The sequence below is a fragment of the Truncatella angustata genome (assembly GCF_020726525.1).
Source record: "Truncatella angustata strain MPI-SDFR-AT-0073 chromosome Unknown BKA67scaffold_13, whole genome shotgun sequence".
Lineage (NCBI taxonomy): Eukaryota > Fungi > Ascomycota > Sordariomycetes > Amphisphaeriales > Sporocadaceae > Truncatella > Truncatella angustata.
The window spans coordinates 622,330-639,663 of record NW_025763393.1 but is presented as its reverse complement, the minus strand read 5'-3'; the positions used below and the strand labels follow the sequence as shown (position 1 = coordinate 639,663).

General features: G+C 50.7%; 6 protein-coding genes across 6 annotated transcripts; 4 read left to right on the top strand and 2 right to left on the bottom strand.

Moving 5' to 3' along the window:
• The first annotated feature begins 135 nt into the window (after window positions 1–135).
• Window positions 136–1,471, top strand: BKA67DRAFT_587735 (phosphoglycolate phosphatase). Its single transcript, XM_046104350.1, has 2 exons — window positions 136–356; window positions 447–1,471. The coding sequence occupies exons 1-2, from the start codon at window positions 348–350 to the stop codon at window positions 1,182–1,184; spliced, it is 747 nt and encodes a 248-aa protein (XP_045951391.1). The 5' UTR covers window positions 136–347; the 3' UTR covers window positions 1,185–1,471.
• A 1,520-nt stretch (window positions 1,472–2,991) lies between these two features.
• On the top strand, window positions 2,992–4,454 carry BKA67DRAFT_542411 (concanavalin A-like lectin/glucanase domain-containing protein; the record flags this gene model as incomplete). The annotated part of the gene is made up of 2 exons (XM_046101108.1): window positions 2,992–3,806; window positions 3,866–4,454. The coding sequence occupies 2 exons, from the start codon at window positions 2,992–2,994 to the stop codon at window positions 4,452–4,454; spliced, it is 1,404 nt and encodes a 467-aa protein (XP_045951390.1).
• A 2,110-nt stretch (window positions 4,455–6,564) lies between these two features.
• Window positions 6,565–8,082, bottom strand: BKA67DRAFT_528205 (uncharacterized protein; the record flags this gene model as incomplete). The annotated part of the gene is made up of 2 exons (XM_046098932.1): window positions 6,565–6,678; window positions 6,736–8,082. The coding sequence occupies 2 exons, from the start codon at window positions 8,080–8,082 to the stop codon at window positions 6,565–6,567; spliced, it is 1,461 nt and encodes a 486-aa protein (XP_045951389.1).
• Window positions 8,083–10,264: 2,182 nt separating this feature from the next.
• On the top strand, window positions 10,265–11,321 carry BKA67DRAFT_527909 (uncharacterized protein; the record flags this gene model as incomplete). The annotated part of the gene is made up of 3 exons (XM_046098910.1): window positions 10,265–10,332; window positions 10,462–10,603; window positions 10,671–11,321. 3 exons carry the CDS (start codon window positions 10,265–10,267, stop codon window positions 11,319–11,321), a joined length of 861 nt encoding a protein of 286 aa, XP_045951388.1.
• A 382-nt stretch (window positions 11,322–11,703) lies between these two features.
• BKA67DRAFT_528182 (isocitrate lyase) lies at window positions 11,704–13,398 on the bottom strand (the record flags this gene model as incomplete). Its single annotated transcript, XM_046098929.1, has 1 exon — window positions 11,704–13,398. The coding sequence occupies one exon, from the start codon at window positions 13,396–13,398 to the stop codon at window positions 11,704–11,706; it is 1,695 nt and encodes a 564-aa protein (XP_045951387.1).
• A 1,126-nt stretch (window positions 13,399–14,524) lies between these two features.
• BKA67DRAFT_665263 (citrate synthase-like protein) lies at window positions 14,525–16,083 on the top strand (the record flags this gene model as incomplete). Its single annotated transcript, XM_046108529.1, has 3 exons — window positions 14,525–14,572; window positions 14,657–14,841; window positions 14,901–16,083. 3 exons carry the CDS (start codon window positions 14,525–14,527, stop codon window positions 16,081–16,083), a joined length of 1,416 nt encoding a protein of 471 aa, XP_045951386.1.
• Between the last annotated feature and the right edge of the window lie 1,251 nt (window positions 16,084–17,334).

The following is a 17,334-nucleotide window of genomic DNA, read 5'->3' as shown; positions in this document are numbered from 1 at the left end:
ATGGTTACAGATCAAGTAAGAAACGGCTCACTACCCCGCCTTTAACTTTCTGGCTGCTTGGTTGCACAGAGGATGCTCCTTGCAATAATCGAGGGGCACGTTCCTCCATTGAGTTTAAAAGTGTTATCAACAATCAAGAAGTTTTGTCTGAGAAACAACAACCTGTCCGGAATTTCTCTCCATTCTCAAGTATTTCAGCAAGCGAATTTACCTGCAACTTGAAGTTCTTCTTCTTCACTCTCACTCACAACCATCGACCACCAGACTGCCTTACTTTCGGCGTAAACAAGCATTGCACTTCACGTTGTCCATTTCAAACTACCCGTTCACCAACTACGTCACACAAAATGCCTCGTGTAAGCTCTAGCTCTCCATCCACCCAGCTACCTTCAACTCTACCATGCCTACCATGCTCGTTCCCTTCAGTCTAACCATTCCAAATGTAGGTCAAGTACATCCTCCTCGACTGCGACAACACTCTCTGCAAGTCAGAGCGTCTCGCCTTCGAAGCATGCACCGACTTGACCAATGAAGTCCTTGAGAAGTGGGGCAAGTCTGAGCGATACACCGTCGACCAGCTGCTCGAGGACTTCGTCGGCCACAACTTCCGTGGCATGCTCGTGGGTCTCCAGAAAAAGCATGGCTTCTCCATGACTCCTGAGGAGGTTGATGCCTACGTCGACCGTGAGCTTGGAGCCGTCACTGCCAAACTGAGCGAGAAGTGCGAGCCTTGCCCTAATGTTCTGGAGCAGCTTGAGTGGGCCAAGAAGGAGGGCTATCCCATGTCCGTCGTCAGTACCTCCGCCAAGCCTCGTGTCGTTGCCAGTATCAAGAAGGTCGGCATCGACCACTACTTCCCCGATGAGCACGTCTATAGCGCTGCCACGTCTATGGAGAAGCCTTCCAGCAAGCCAGACCCCGCCATCTACAACTTCGCTTGCGAGAAGCTCGGCGTCGCCAACAAGGACACCCTCACTGTCGAGGACAGTAAGAGTGGTGCTACTGCTGCGATGCGAGCTGGCATTCCTCTCATTGGCTACGTCGGCATCTACGGCATCGAGGAGGGTAAGGAGAAGATGGACCAGATGGCCAAGATCCTCACTGAGCAGTGCAACGCTGCTGTCATCATGTATGACTGGAAGGAGTTCCCCGACTGTGTCAAGAAGATTGAATCCATGTTGTAAGTCGACCACCGCTTCTATCACACTCTCGGCGACTCCCTACGAGGATGTCTCAACAGGCAGCGATGCTTAGCTGGTTCAGGAGCCATGGAAAGCCACTGGCAAATAGGTTATGATCTTGATGAATGATGAGGTAATAGATTCTGGCGCGGAATCGATGAATACCAAAATGGTGCAACTAGATAGCCTAATAGAGCTGTTCACTACTCCCCGTTGAGATCACTTACCACCAAGTCATGTGGGCGCGCGTTGTATGATGTTGCATCAATTGAAATACAGTTCAACAGCCATTGATTAGAAATCCCGAGCTGTTCATACATAGCCAAGGTACCACTTGGAGAAACACTGGTCTGTTATGATGATCCCGGAAGCCTCAAGCTAGTCACTTGATCCGCTCTGATCCAGGAGACAGTAAGATCCTGGGCGTAGCCGTCCGAACTTGGTATGAAGTGATGCTTGCCCAAGATCTGTAGTTTATTCGCAGAAGGTAGCGTGTCGGAATGGCAAATGCCATTAAGCCATAGAGAAACTCAAGTTCGAGGTCCATTTTTTATTTGGTAAAGTATTACAATCTGTAATCCGATCTTTGGGTCACACATAACTACATCGATATCCCCCTAGTCTAAGAGCTTTGGTGCTTCCGCACGCCAGCGGAAAGAGCCGATTATCAAGCTTGCTAAAAGCCGGTAAGATTAATGTTAAGAATGGATGCCAAGGAGCTAATCCCCACACTGCATTAAAGCACGGGTCATCTTTTGGAGGATCTATCGAAAGCGTCGAGTCTATCTCCACCAATGCCGAGATGATGCGAGATGATGGTTGGTGGCGACGAAGGGGATGCTAAACCATTGGCGGCTTGGTTCTAACACTCGCTCAGGGGCCCGTCACAGATTCCTCATTCATGTGCCCCCTCGAGGCCCCCTGCGCCGTCAATCCCGGAACAGAAGCAAAGTCATTGTTGGCTGCAATTGGTCTGATTGGTCCTTTAATATCCATGATTGAGACCAATGCAGGAACGGAACGCCGAGCTGCAAGGAATGCTGCCGCCAAAACCGCCTATCAATTCCCGTTATCCAGAAATGGATGCCATCTCCATACAATATCTCCCCTTTCCGCTTTCTCTGATCCGTAGGGACTATCTTTGGGTCCTTTTCTGCTGCCGTGCAGCCCTTCCATAGATTGACGTTCATTCATTTCTCGGATCTCTCAAATTTGCGAAGGAGGACAAAGAGATTCGAAAAAAGAACCAGACCGCAAGACCAAAGTCATTGATTGGATTACCCACTCTTTTTATTTTATACCAAAAAGCATTTTTTCTCATTCCTTCACATTCATCAAGCAAATCCGACTACCTGCCCAAAAAAGGTTGAGTCTCTTATCTGTCGAATTTCCGGGTAACCGTTCATCTGAAACAGCACACCACCGTCCTCGGCTCGGCGCTTTGAGACCTCTCGAACTAGTGGCTTGTATCTGTGACATTAGTTCTCCATCACAAATTCGCAACTCATCAACCGTCGCTCTTTATCCCAACATCCTTCGCGCCTACGCGTAGCCAGAATATTGTGGTAAAGCGTTTGGACATCTTTCCAGTTCGGATTTTTATCAAATACGCTCAAAGGTTATGCACGGAAGAGTATAGCACGCCGGTATATCTTGGTTGATTCAAGACATCCACACTCATTTGGCATCATTGTGTTTCGCTGGACTCGAAGCACCACGCCAGTCCTTACACGGCCGATATCGACGGCACAGTTAAAGGCAGACACGTAGTATCCTTAAAAACCAAACTAAACAAGCAACAGACATCAATATGTCGCCACGATCCTTCCTGACCACAGCCTCTACGCTGTTGGTTTCATTCATCGCAACACCCATTGCCGCCCAGCTTCACACTGATTGCAATCCAACATTGAAGACTTGCCCTGCTGACCCAGCCCTGGGTACTGCTCATACTTTCAACTTCAACTCGACACCTACAGCCGGTCTATGGAACGAATCAGCTGGTTCCGTTACCTATGATGCCACCGCCGGTGCTGGCTTCACCATTTCCGAGAAAGGATACTCGCCTACCCTTACCTCGAACTTCTACTTCTTCTGGGGCAGGACTGAAGTCATCATGAAGACTGCCAATGGTACAGGCATCATCAGCTCCATCGTATATGGTAGCGACGATCTCGATGAGGTGGATTGGGAGATTCGTGGAGTCGACACCGGAAGTGTACAATCGAACTACTATAGCAAGGGTAACACCAACTCTTCTGTTGGTGCCACACACTCCGTCACCGGAAATACGCAAACCGAATACCACAACTACACCAATGTCTGGACTGAGGAGAAGCTTGAGTGGTGGTACGACGGCACGCTCCTCCGCACTCTCACGCCCGCCATGGCCAACAATAGTTTGTACTACCCGCAGACACCCATGAAGCTCATTGTCGGAATCTGGGCCGGTGGTGACAGCAGCCAGAGCGCAGGAACCATTGAGTGGGCTGGTGGCGAAACGGACTACGACGCAGGTCCGTACAGCATGTATGTGAAGAGTGCGCGTGTCGAGGATTATTCGAGCGGTACGGAATATATTTATGGCGACAAGACCGGCAATTCCACAAGCATTCAGATCAAGAAGTAAGTGATGCTTAGGATTGAGCCATGTGGACCTTCGACACAATGCTAACTGTGCGCAGCGCCGGAAGCAATTCGACTGCAGTCAACACGATCAACAACCCTACCACGGCCGCCGCCGACGACGACAGCTCCATGAGCGAGAAGTGGGACGGTCTTTCTTCCGGCGCCAAGATCGGAATCGGCGCCGGTGTCGCTGGTCTCGCAGCCCTCGCATTTGTCTCCTGGCTCGTCTACTACATCAAACAGCGAAAGCGAGGCCAGCAGGATGCCGCGCTCGCCGCCAAGGCCCTGGAGCAGGAGCGCTTGGAACTCGAGCAGTTCAAGAAGGAGGGGAGAGACCCCGATGCCTTGGCCTATGAAGGTGCGGAATACAATGCCTCAGCTATGAATAAGGCCGGTATGGTCTCTACCACGGCATACACCGTTCCCGGCGGCGATTCTCGAAGCAACTCGCTATCCAGCGTGCACAATGCGGTCCCCCCCACGACCTCCGGCTGGGACCCTACGAGCAACGGCGGCACCTATAGCCCTATGTCACCGACAGGTCCAGGGGGCATGAACAGAATGGGAAGTCCGGCGCCGAGTCATTCGGGTGGCTACACTGGTGCCAACAACGGATATTTCAACGGTAACGGTGGATATAGGTGATACAGGCAATGTTAGAGAATGAGATGTGTATGACTTGTGGTGCGAAAACGAGCGTTCTTTTTTTTTTTTTTTTTTTTCCCTGGCCGGAGTCAGCCACGTGAGCTATTTTTTTCCCCCTTCAATTTCGTATCTGATGTTTGTATATACCTAAGGAGGGTTACAATATGCTTTATTGTGTGGTCATGTTTTGCGAGAACCCACCACAGGATGCTAAGTACTCATTCGTTGTAATGGTTTGAGGCTTGGCTCAAAACGTTGGTAATGCAATAATACCATTGGTGCGAATCCTGCTGTCGTTTCTTAGAACGGCAATCCTACATGCAAAACCTGCAACGCTCAGCCTGATATGGGCAAACATATGTCAATCAGAAAGGGCGCCGGAACTACAGATCGGTCCTCCAAATGAGATGCCCAGATGGGTGAATTTTGCATTAGCCTGCAGGTGTACCGTACAAACGCGGCTCATCTTCCAAGAACCTCCAGAGAGCACGGCAATGTAGATGCAGCAACCAGCCAAATGAGCGCATCAGAAATATTGAGTGCTCCGAACGATACGCTTCTAGTACTAACCTCATTCTATAAGCGAGCACTGGCTCCATACGAGCTACGGTGTTTTTTCTTTTCTTTTTCTTATAGATTTATCGGCTGTAGCCAACGACGATGAACGCATTCACCTCAAGCTCGACCTCAATCTGGCAGGTATTAAGGTGTATCCCAATAAATGTGCGATTTAAAGAGGCATCCCAGTACTTCTTGACCTAACTAGGGCAAACGGTAGTTATGCCACCCTCCCCTCCGACCCATGTGTTCGAGACCGCTTTATGCTCCGGGAATGAGTACATCGTCGGTTGATGCCGTTTGCCTGAATCAGGGCAATCCTCGACAGCTTGATACATAAATTGCCAAGATGGGGTCCGTTTTACAATAGTAGATGAGCTGGTTCCCAGACTGCGATCTTTCGCTCGGAAAGATACGGTATAAGTTAAGATGCTATGGCCGCCGCCGCCTTATTTATAACGTCGTAGCTGCGTTATCACCTTTGCATCGTTATGAAGTGTGTGTCAGTGCGTCAGTGTGTATAACCTAGCTACTAACAGATATAAATGAGATCTCCCAACCTGGCTTGGTTCTTTAAAGTACACTCCAAACAGCAAGATCGTGGACAGAGACTTGTAAGACCACCAGCAGCCTTCACTTACAATGCGGTGACGATTAAGCATGTAGCACCACGCCACCCGAGCTCAGACTCGGATTCAACTTGACACACGTATTACAATTCCGTTCGACTGAGTCTGTGGATCCCAGGTCTGGTTTGGAAAATAGTCAACGATACTGCCCAAGGTTCCCGAGGTTCGCGAATGCGTTATATAACGTCGAACTCGGAAACCGTCAATTTACACAAACTGTGCCCTCGGATCCATCCGCTCCATGAAGTAGCAGATGTTAGATATTCGCTCTATGATGAATTTCTGGCGATTCTGCTTCTGGACTATATACAGCGGTGAATGTAGGCATCTCTGAGCCTACAGTCAATTAACAAGCATGTCGAAGACATCACATGAATATCGCATTTGACAAGTAAACATTTAATGCCACCATTAAAGGAGTTTGAGCATTAGTATAAAGGTGATATGAACCCTCACAAATTCAACAACGATGCTGGTGAATACTCCAGGAGACGTAATGATAAGCTCAGACGATCACGTAGTCGACACAAGCTTACCCAAGGGCTCGTGCGGTGCAACCCAGTGTATTAAAACCCGGGACTGTATATAGTGGTATGCACCGAGCTCTCGAACTTCCAGATCTAGTAGGCCGGCTCGGCCACCTTTGGCGAGAATCAATCACTGGTGCATGAGTTGCATATTCGTAAAACAGATCATGTATAAGTCTGTGACTGTTCCGGCCTAGGCGATAATGTTCATGCTCAGTCTCCCATGCTGTGTACTCGAGAACTATCGTAAGCGTGGAAATATAAACCGGCTGTCCATTCAGATTTATGGGACATCACTCACTATATATAAGCCACCGTCTAGGAAATCACATTGTTTCAAAGTCTGGCCTTCACTTGCCCTAAAACTCTCATGGTCCCCATAAATGCATGTCTCGGTTAGACAGTCTCGATATATCGCTTCATTTCCCAGTCAGTCACAGCCTCATCCCACAGCCTGATCTCGTGGCGTCTAGTGCCTCCGAAGTGCTCAACAAACTCGTCGCCGAATACCTGAACTTTGATTAGCAATGCAAGGTCTCAAGCGAGACGGACGGGAAGATAACATACTTCTCGCGCAATACTGCCCTCCTCCATGAACTTATCAGTTGCCTCCTTAAGGTTTTTTGCCAGCCTCTCTCCTTGATCGCTGCTGCCGCCAACGTCCTCGCCCTTACCCAAAGGTGGTACCTTGATCTCCAGTTTCTTCTCTACACCTCTAGCACCCAGTGCCAAGATAGCAGCCATCACGTAATGAGGATTTGCATCCGCGCCAGGGACACGGACCTCGAATCTTGTCGCACCAGGCTTTGAGGTTGGCGGTGCGATCAGTCGAATGGACGCGGCTCTGTGTTCTAAACCCCACGAGACAGTCACAGGAGCCCAAAAGTTCTCGACAAGTCTCTTGTAGCTGTTGATTGTGGGTGCCAGAAGAGGCATGATGTAAGGCAGGCCCTCAATGAGACCTGCCAGGAAATGTCTGCCCAAGTCGCTCAAACCAGCGATGTCTGGCCATGCCGCATTCTCATCCTTTGATTCCCGAGCGAACAAGTTCTTACCCTCCTTATCAACAATGGAGCAGTGCATATGCCCACTGTTACCGGGCAGACCTTGCTTCGGCTTGGCCATGAAGCAGGGAGTAATGCCGTATTTGGTACCAATGGATTTGACAGCGTACTTGAACAAACTCGCGCGGTCTGCCATGCCACTGATCTGGCCGAACTCCAATGCCGCCTCAAAGACACCAGGCCCGCTTTCCGTGTGCCATCCCTCGATGTCGCAGTCGAACTTGGCGCACGAGTCATATATCTCGTAGAAGTAATCCTTGTTATGCACAGGTCTGGTGATACTGTAACCGAACATGCCTTCTGTGAGAGCGGGTAGTGTATGTGTTGGATTATCGCGCAAATACGCGGCGGTCGAGGGCTTCGTGCCAGCCGCAGCCTCTGTCTCTGAGGATGGCGTCTTGAATTGGTAGAACTCGTACTCGGCACCGGCCATAGCATCAAGACCCTGCTTCTTGAACTTATCGAGCTGCGTTTTTAACAGACCTCGTGGACATGCCGAGACGGGCGCCTTGGTATCGGGATCGTAGAAGCTGACAAGAAAGAAAGGAACATTGTCCTCCCAGGGAATGCGCCTGAAGCTGTTGAGGTCTGGGATCGCGATCAAGTCTCTATATCCATTCGCCGCGTTGCTTATCTTGAGCTCTTGGTAGTATGTCTGGTCGTGCATGTCCCATCCGAAGATGACGGAGCAGAAACCAAAACCGGACTCGACGATTGACAGGAACTTTTTCTTTGACATCAGCTTGCCACGAAGTTGACCGTCGGCGTCGACTCCAGCGAGCTTGACCTTGTTGTCATCTTGGAGGAGCTCTTTCACAGTCTCGGCTGTGATCTCTTTCGGCGAAGGCATCGTGGGTTGAAGTGAGCTGAAATTGTACTGGAGCGTAGTTACCGTCGCAACGAATTAGGTATATGGAGGCTCTAGATGATAGACGCGCGGGACAGTCGCGGAGGAGAGGAAATGTCGCGTGTCTCGTTCTACGCCCTTCTCACAGAATGGTCGAGGCTGGGAAACTTGATCAAAGAGGCGCTATACGGTGACGTAGTGGGTTCTTAACGTGCCAACGAAAAGGTTACTGACGCTGAGACTCAACAAATGTGAGCAACAGAGGGCAATACAAAAGACAACAAGCAATACGAGCAGCGATCGTCTTAGCAAGACAGAAAAACTTATAAGCGATCACTCAAAAGTCAACGAAGACAAGATGTGGGACAAGGAAATCTCATATCGCATTGTCCTTTACATCTCGAGATCATCTATGGCATGTACAGCCGTCGCATCTTTACATACGTAATGCGAACAACTCCCTACTGTGCGGAACGTGGGGCAGTCATTGCAGCAAGCCGCCCTGGCAGCCTGGCTAGCATCATGCACCTGGGGCAGCGATAAGCATTGGTACGTAAGCTGGCAATGTCATTGGTGATTGATTTCATGTCAGATACCCATGCTAAACCTACGACTTCTTTTCGGTCCCTCGAATGTATAATACTTTATGGACTGTCTTTTGCCACACCACACCAGGATTCCTTCAAGGTCACCACCGGTTTGAGGGTTGAGTTTTGCGTAACGTAGCGCGCAGCTTGAAGGCATAACTCATCTGAATTGAGTTGTCCGTCGCTTACGGATCTCGCCATCAGCATTTCACAATGTAGGCCCACCGTGATCTCGGGTACTATCTTACTCACTGTATACTCTTTACCGAATCCCGAGAGATCAGAAACAATGTGCAATACCTTATCTCAGCTTTTATTGCCAACTTAGTTAGCATTTCCCATGACCTAATATCCTCATACCGGCAGTCCATTGGTTTGTGCAGGTTCAGGTTCAAGTACGGGGCTGTTTCCCGCATCCCGGTTGTTACCCCTCAATAAATAGGCCAGCAGAAGCAAATCGGCTCGAACAGCCCACTTGCTTGCCAGGTATGAAACCAACGGTGGCAGTATCATGACTCGGAACTGGATAACAGATTGGACCATTGTATACTATGTATATAGAACTATTCTTCTCTGTAATTTCATCAGTCATTAGCTTACTCAACCGGTGCCCCATGTACGGAGCAGCCGATCGCCGAGGCTCCTAGATGGTCAGCTGGCGTTTCTATTACAATTCTATTAGTCGGCCAAATCTGGTACTCGCCTGCACCTACTACTTATCACAACCGACAACGGGAATTGGGAATCACACGATCCGATCACGATGTTCGATGAGTGGTTGCCTCAAAATAGCACATATAATTATCGTATATACAGGATGGTATGACGACACACAAGCAAGTCATTGGCTTATCTCTTGTTTCACATCCGCTCTTGATTAGCTTTGCACCTTTCCAGTTTTCTGCCGGATTGGCCAGCCTGTGTAGCGAACCGCCGACGATTCACGAAGTCCTGACACATGACGGTGGTGGTGGAGCGAGTCAAAGTAAGTTCTGAAGCGTTCTAAAGCGACACTACGGATCCGTACAGAGACCGATATGTCCGATGCCCCTCCGTTCGTCTGCCCTTGGCTGGCTGATAAGATAAGCATAGTCGCCTTATCTGCCCAAGCTTCCCCATTATGGTCAATCCCTCCGCCGTTTTCGGAAAGCGCCCCTCCACGGAACTCTGGTTGCCCTTCTCGCCTGCCGCCCAGAAGCATCTGCCATGACCAAGATCAGCCATGGGTCTCGTAATACAGTCCCCATCCAGGGTCCAGCATGGCGGGGATCTGCTTTATCTTATGTGTACCATGGGCCATACTGCGCTATGCCATGTGGTAATGCGTCTGCGCCTTGACTCATTATCTATCTGTCTTGTGCTTGGGGACTATGCGGTTTCACCGACTCGCATAATCGTTTGTTATTTCTATCACACAATCTCGCGCCTTGAGCTCTTCCCTCCTCCTTATAACTTTTGTCAACATCTCCAAAACTCTACTAGCAAGTGACATCGATTATTGCGACCACCCTCCACACGCAGACTTCCTTCCCCTGGTCATATCATCGTGAAACAGCTTACCCTCCTCTCACCGCTCACAACCCACCCGCCAAGGCAACATGGGATCTCTCCTCGAAAACAAGGGCCGTCTCGCTGGCAAGAACGCCATTGTTACTGGTGCTGCCGGGTAAGCTCCATTCCCAACCCAGATACTTTCTGCCGCGCATGCATGTGCTTAGCATCGTTGTCGCAAATGCAGTGAGGATTTACTGTGGAGCGCAAAGAAGTCAGAATCACAATTGCTAACACTTCACAGCGGCATCGGTCTCGAGACGTGTATCCTTTTCGCCAGGGAGGGTGCCAATGTCCTCATGACCGATATTTCGGGGCCCGCGCTCGAGAAGGCCAAGGCGAAGGTCACACAATTGGTTCCCAACGCTGGCAAGGTTGAGACAAGAGTACGTTCTACTCATCGAGGTGACCTGTAAAATTTGGACGACTGTACTGACTGCGACTTCTCGCCAGGTGACCGACGTCTCCAAGGAAGCCCAAGTGCAAGCTGCTGTCGAATCCCTCGACTCCTGGGGTGGCCTCGACATCATCTTCAACAACGCCGGTATTATGCACGCACAGGACGACGACGCCGTCGGCACGCCCGAGAACATCTGGGACCTGACCATGAACATCAACGTCAAGGGTGTATGGTACGGCTCCAAGCACGCCGTGCTCTCCTTCCGCAAGCACAAGAAGACCAAGGGCAGCGTCATCAACACTGCCTCGGTCGTCGCTCTTGTCGGTTCCGCCACCCCGCAGCTCGCCTACACTGCCTCCAAGGGCGCTGTCCTAGCGCTCACCCGCGAACTGGCCATCGTCCACGCTCGCGAGGGCTTCAGATTCAACAGCTTGTGCCCGGCGCCGCTCAACACACCGCTGCTCCAGGACTGGCTCGGTGATGATATCCCCAAGCGTATGCGCCGTGAGATCCACTTCCCCGGCGGTCGATTTGGCGAGGCCATCGAGCAGGCACAGGCCGTGTTGTTCCTGGCCAGCGACGAGGCCAGCTTTGTCAATGGACACGAGATGGTTGTTGACGGTGGTATGACCAAGGCCTATGTCACACCCGAGGGCCAGCCTACCGCTGCACCTACCAACAACGCCCTGAAGGATCAGCTGTAAGGAATTGTGGAAAGCTGATATCTATGATGTTCTATGCGGAGGATAACGCAATTAGTATTTTTTTCAACTGACAATTGCGCTCGGAGAATGGAGTTGGTGTTTTGAAAGGGTTTGCTAGATGGATGGTCGCACGGATTCCCCCATGAAACGATTGTTGTGCAGTCTATTTGCGCGCTTGCGACTAACGATAGACATGGTCTGGGTATGATTTGTCAAGGTGTGGTGTCACGCCTCACAGACTTGAGTTGGAGCCATTGAGCAATGGTTCAATAGAAAATACAAGTTAATGTCCAATTCTTGGTACACTATGCCGCTCCGCGAACGCCAGTAAATGCTGCTTATCTCTTCACCTCGACCCCCTCTCAGTGTAGATCTCCTCAATTCAGTGAAACTGGCCCTCGGTATTTCCATCACCCATACTCTTGCTACCGCTGCTACCACTCTGTATAGCGCCAAGTATTCCGTCAATGTAGCTTGCACCACTCCACTTCTGGTGCGTCAAGACATCACACCCGAGCTCCTTCTCCCTCCGCTGCACGAGATTGACGTACGCCAACATGCCATCCTTCTTGTACTCCTTAGCCAGCTCATTGGTGATCGTGGCGGTGCTGTGCAGACCGGCCAAGGAGATGAGCTGCAGCACGAAGCCCTCCTTCGCAATGTCCCAGATGAACGACTTTAAAGTCTCGTTCGTGAACCCATGCGACATCCAGTTGAAGGATGGGGACAGGTTGTACACGAGACCCTTGTTGGGGTATACCTCTCTCACGGCGCGGCCTAGCTTGGATGCCACCTCGACATTGGGATCGCCCGTCTCGACCCAGAGGAGGTCTGCGTAAGGGCCAAATGCGACGGCCCGCTTGGTGGCCGCCTTCATGCCGGCTCTAAAGTGGTAGAAGCCCTCGCGCGTCCGCGGTACGTCCCAGTCGAAGTAGACGGGCTTGTTGGCGTGTTGGTTGGCAAGCTCGCGACGTTTCGAAATGCCTAGGCTGGGGTCTGACTCTACCGCCTTTATGTAGGCGCCGATCTTTTCCTCCGGGACACCTTGGGCGCGCAGTTGTTCTACAGCTGCCTCGTCAAAGGATACCAGACGGGTCTTCTTGACCCAGTCAGCCTCGAAAGCATCAATTTCGGGGCCTGATGCGCCAGAAGCCTCCATAGCCTGCAGGGTCTCGGCAAGAGGCACGATGCCTTCTTCTGCTACACCCAGGATAAACTCGTGGTCCCGAACGTCGATGGCACTTGAGAGAAGCTTGCCACTTTCGGAGTCGGTACGGGCGATGACTAGATTCTCGGATCCCATGACATCCCACTGGAAACGAGCGGCGAGTAGTCTGTTGATGTGCTCGCCGGTGGGTACCAACACCTTGCCGGCCAAGTGGCCGCACTTCTTCCCGCCATGCAACTGATCTTCAAAGTGTACGGCCGCAGCACCATTCTCCGCGAACAGCTTCGCCAATTTGAGCACGGCGCTCAACCCACCATGCCCGGTATCGCCGTCCGCGATGATGGGGCGAAAATAGTCCACAAATGGCGTCTTTGCTCGGGCCTCGGCTGTCATTTTCCTGCGCAGATCCCACTGTTTGCGGTCGTGCATCGATTGCGCCTTGGCCATGCGCTGAACCTGGTTCGGGACGGTGTTGTACGGGTAGTCGCCAAAGTCGGGAGAGACCTCGTTCGTCGTCGTGAGGACAGACGAGCAGGCCCAGCCCGAGAGGTAGAGGACTTCCTGGTGCGGTGCCTGCTGCGTCATCTGCACCGGGTCGATTGCCCCCATGGTGTGTATCGGCTCTCCATCTGCAATGCGCTCCTGAACCAGGTTGAAGAGCTTCCGTGCCATGAGCGAGCTCGGGTAGCTCTGGAGCTGCGAACCGCGTTTCGAGACGACGTCGGCGGCTGTGTAAGGTCTCTTGATTCCTTTGTATCGGGGACTGGCCCACCACGCTTCGACATGCTTGATCTGCTGTTCATACAGGGCATCCTCTGCCGCGCCGGCCTTGTCGGTTTCGGAGAGCAGTTGGAAGGAGTCGGAGGGCAGGACCGTGGAGATGGGAGGGTCAACAGATGGTTGGGACATCCTCGACACGGACGTCGACAGCGGTCTTGTGACGGACAGAATGAGTGGCGCTGCGCGCACTGGCAATAGCGCCCTGCGGGAACCTCGGAGCACTGCACGGCGAAGCATCATGCTCTGCAGTATTTGTGAGATTGTCGATTAGATGGTAAATAAGGAAATAGTTTGAGGTTATCGAGAAAGAATCAGGAACAGGGAGCTCAAGTGTGTATCATGGGCCGAGAGGTAGAGAGAGAACAAGAGAGAGAGAGAGGTCTATCAAGACCGGCTCATGCGCGGGTAGAGCGGCTATAGCGGGCTGGGGTGTGTCTTTTTCTTTTTCGCGGGGAAGATAATAGTTCCTACAATGTCGGGTCCTTGGTTGATATCTAGATTCGAATCGGACCAGTCAGTCCTTGCTTATCAGCAGTCTGCTTACCAGCATGTTGTGTTACAGGACCTATCCTTTCACAGCCGTCTGGATGTTGAAAACTGCTCACCCTCACAGCTTGCATCTGGTGGTGGTTTGGACCTTGGTTACTGGTATGTGGTAACTAACCGCTTGCCGATTGGATCAGATCAGGCACGGATCCAGTAGTTACTCCAGTGCGTACATCCATCCAGAGTCCATGAGCGCTATTGTAATTGGGCAATTGGCGCTGACACTTGGGGAGGTGAGGGGAATGTCCCACTAAATGGAGACGGCGTTAGAGTTGCTCAGTGGACGGGTCAAAAGTGTCAGGGGTCTTACCCAGTGTTCCCCCATATCCCCGAAGCCGTTGCAGCGACGGCTTCCCTCGGTTCATGCGGGGGAACGTGGGTTGTGGTCAGTTCTAGGTGTGAGTGTTCGTAGCGCCCCCCTCTCCCGCATGTCTTGTCTCCCGTTAATGCCGAGCTTCAAAAGGCGGATGGTTGGGTCATTGAGAGTGTGTTGTTTATCTTTGTCCAAATAATCTGTCTTGTTGTTGTTTGCTCAGCTCATAAAGTGGGAATTTGCAGTGTGCAAGCTCTTCTTTTTATTTATATCCAAAGACCGTGCCATAGTAGTCGATTCATATCATATTCATACGCCTTAAACACACATCGCATAGCGCATCCCGCGATTGCCGAGGTAACACAGATCAATTCGTTCGTCAATTGAGCAGAAAGGATGGCTACGCACGTCAGAGCGACAGCCAGAGCAGTTGGGGCTCTTCGTGTAAGTGCAAGACCTACACTCACTTATGCATCCAACAAATCGTTCGACCATGTCTCTGTTCTTACGTCTCATGCTCCCGTATAGCCACGCATTGCCCCAACTATTGCAGTCCCAGCAGCCCGATGTTACTCGTCCTCTTCCGAACCAGACTTGAAGGAGACCTTGAAAGGAGTTATACCCGCCAAACGCGAGCTGCTCAAGAAGGTCAAAGCCAATGGCTCCAAGGTCATTGGAGAGGTCAAGGTGGAAAATGCAATTGGCGGCATGAGGTAAACCATTTCGCGACTTGAAGACATGGGAGGTGCTTTACAGGCTAATCATACGACAGAGGACTCAAGGCAATGCTCTGGGAAGGATCAGTATTAGATGCTAATGAGGGTATCCGATTTCATGGCCGAACCATCAAGGAATGCCAGAAGGAGCTTCCCAAAGGAAAGACCGGTACTGAGATGCTGCCAGAGGCCATGTTCTGGTTACTGCTCACCGGCCAAGTCCCATCTGTCGCCCAAACCAGACAATTCTCGCGAGAGCTTGCTGAGCAAGCATCACTTCCTGATTTCGTCAATAAGATGCTCGACAACTTTCCCAAAGATCTTCACCCCATGACCCAGTTTGCTATTGCTGTCAGCGCGCTAAACTATACATCCAAGTTTGCCAAGGCCTATGAGCGCGGTTTGAACAAAGCCGATTATTGGGAGCCTACTTTTGACGACTGTATAAGCCTGCTCGCCAAACTACCCACGATCGCTGCAAAGATATATCAAAACTCATACCGTGATGGCGGCGCATTGCCAGCCGACGTAGACTTGGAGCAGGACTGGTCTTACAACTTTGCTGCCATGCTTGGCAAAGGCGGCCAAGAGAACGAGAACTTCCAGGATTTGTTGAGGTTATACCTGGCTCTTCACGGTGATCACGAAGGCGGAAATGTGTCGGCTCATGCCACCCACCTGGTTGGAAGCGCTCTAAGCGACCCATTCCTCAGTTACAGTGCAGGACTCCAGGGTCTCGCCGGTCCCCTGCATGGCTTGGCTGCTCAAGAAGTTCTGCGATGGATCATCCAGATGAAGGAAGTTATTCCCGAGAACTACGGGGAGAAGGAAGTACATGATTACCTGTGGTCCACTTTGAACTCTGGAAGAGTTGTTCCGGGGTATGGCCATGCAGTCCTTCGGAAGCCTGACCCTCGCTTTGAGGCCCTCATGGACTACGCCGCTTCGCGACCAGAGATCGCTAAGGACCCCGTGTTCCAATTGGTCAAGATCAATAGTGAAGTTGCACCTGAAGTATTGAAGAAGCACGGCAAGACCAAGAACCCATACCCCAACGTCGACTCAAGCTCTGGCGTTTTGTTTCATCACTATGGTTTCCATGAGACCCTTTACTACACCGCCACTTTCGGCGTAAGTAGAGGTCTAGGTCCTCTGGCCCAGCTGATCTGGGATCGTGCTCTCGGCTTGCCAATTGAGCGGCCCAAGAGCATCAACTTGCAGGGATTACTTGATGCATGAGCTGAATGCTATGGAATCAGATCTTATGAAAAGAAAAAGCAAGAGATCATTCATAGTTACGCTTACGACATTAGACTTCTGATCTTGCCAGCGGTTTTTGTATGTTCTTCCTTTCCAGAGAGCTCATGACGCTACGAAAATACCACGCCAGTAAAATCATATTGTTCATCCTGCTGTGACAATGGAGTATGGAAGAATGTGATAATGAGAAGTGGACCAGAAGAGCATAGCATTACGCTAACAAGAATACACCACAGTTCAGCTGGGTAAAATGATTTGACGGTCCGGTGTTCGAAAATGTGCGAACAAGCGAGTTTCAGGGTCAGGCGTCAATGCTACACAATATCTGAGATCTTGCAGACCATTCAGCTTTGAACTCAAAGCTTAGCTTTGCCTAGTATTTATTTATGCCTGGGTTAGTCTAGATGTCATGTTACAGTGACATCGTTTGATTAGGACAGAACCTTACAACTAGTGGTCCCTAGCGTTGTCCCTGACCTTCGTAAATGAGGCTAAATGTATATTTAGCCAGGATTGCACAAGAAGGAAACACCGTGAAGCCGAAAGTGCTCGAGTCGCGCGCTTTGTTGATTGTATCAAAATTTACATCTCTTAATTGATATCAAGCATGATACTATCAACCTTCCAATCCAGCACCCGGTTTAGGGAGAAGTTGGTCGTCCACTCCAGCAATTCGTCAGTCCATTTTACCATGATGAGCGTCGAGGAAGGCCGGTTGCCATCGCCGGAAGGGTCTCGACATATGCAAGCGAATTCGAACCAAACTTTCTTCTGTGGGTCAGCTGATGAGTACAATAAAGCTTAATATATATTACTCTCGAACTGATACAAAAATAGCAGCAATTCCGACAATACGGAGCTCTAGAACCTGCGCAATATGTGCTACCATGAAAACACGTGCGCCACATATAAGACTAAGTCTTCTTGAGAGACGCGGTATACCAGCGCCGTAACTTTGAGAGTGGCCAGACCTGTACCGATATTAGCCCAGAAGCTTGGGTTGACAAAAGTGCTGAGCGTTCTGCGGCAGCGAGACCCTCCATTCTAGTGAAGCTATCAACAAGTGGTTCTATAAACAGAATAATGTTGCACTTTGCTCTCTAACAAGGTGTAGCCAAATGTCCTTGGCACAATATGTTTTCATCTATAATCTGACTGAAGTATTTCGACCGCAATCTAGATGCTGGCGGACTGGAACGGAGATGAAGAGCTGAGCGACCTTGAAGTCAG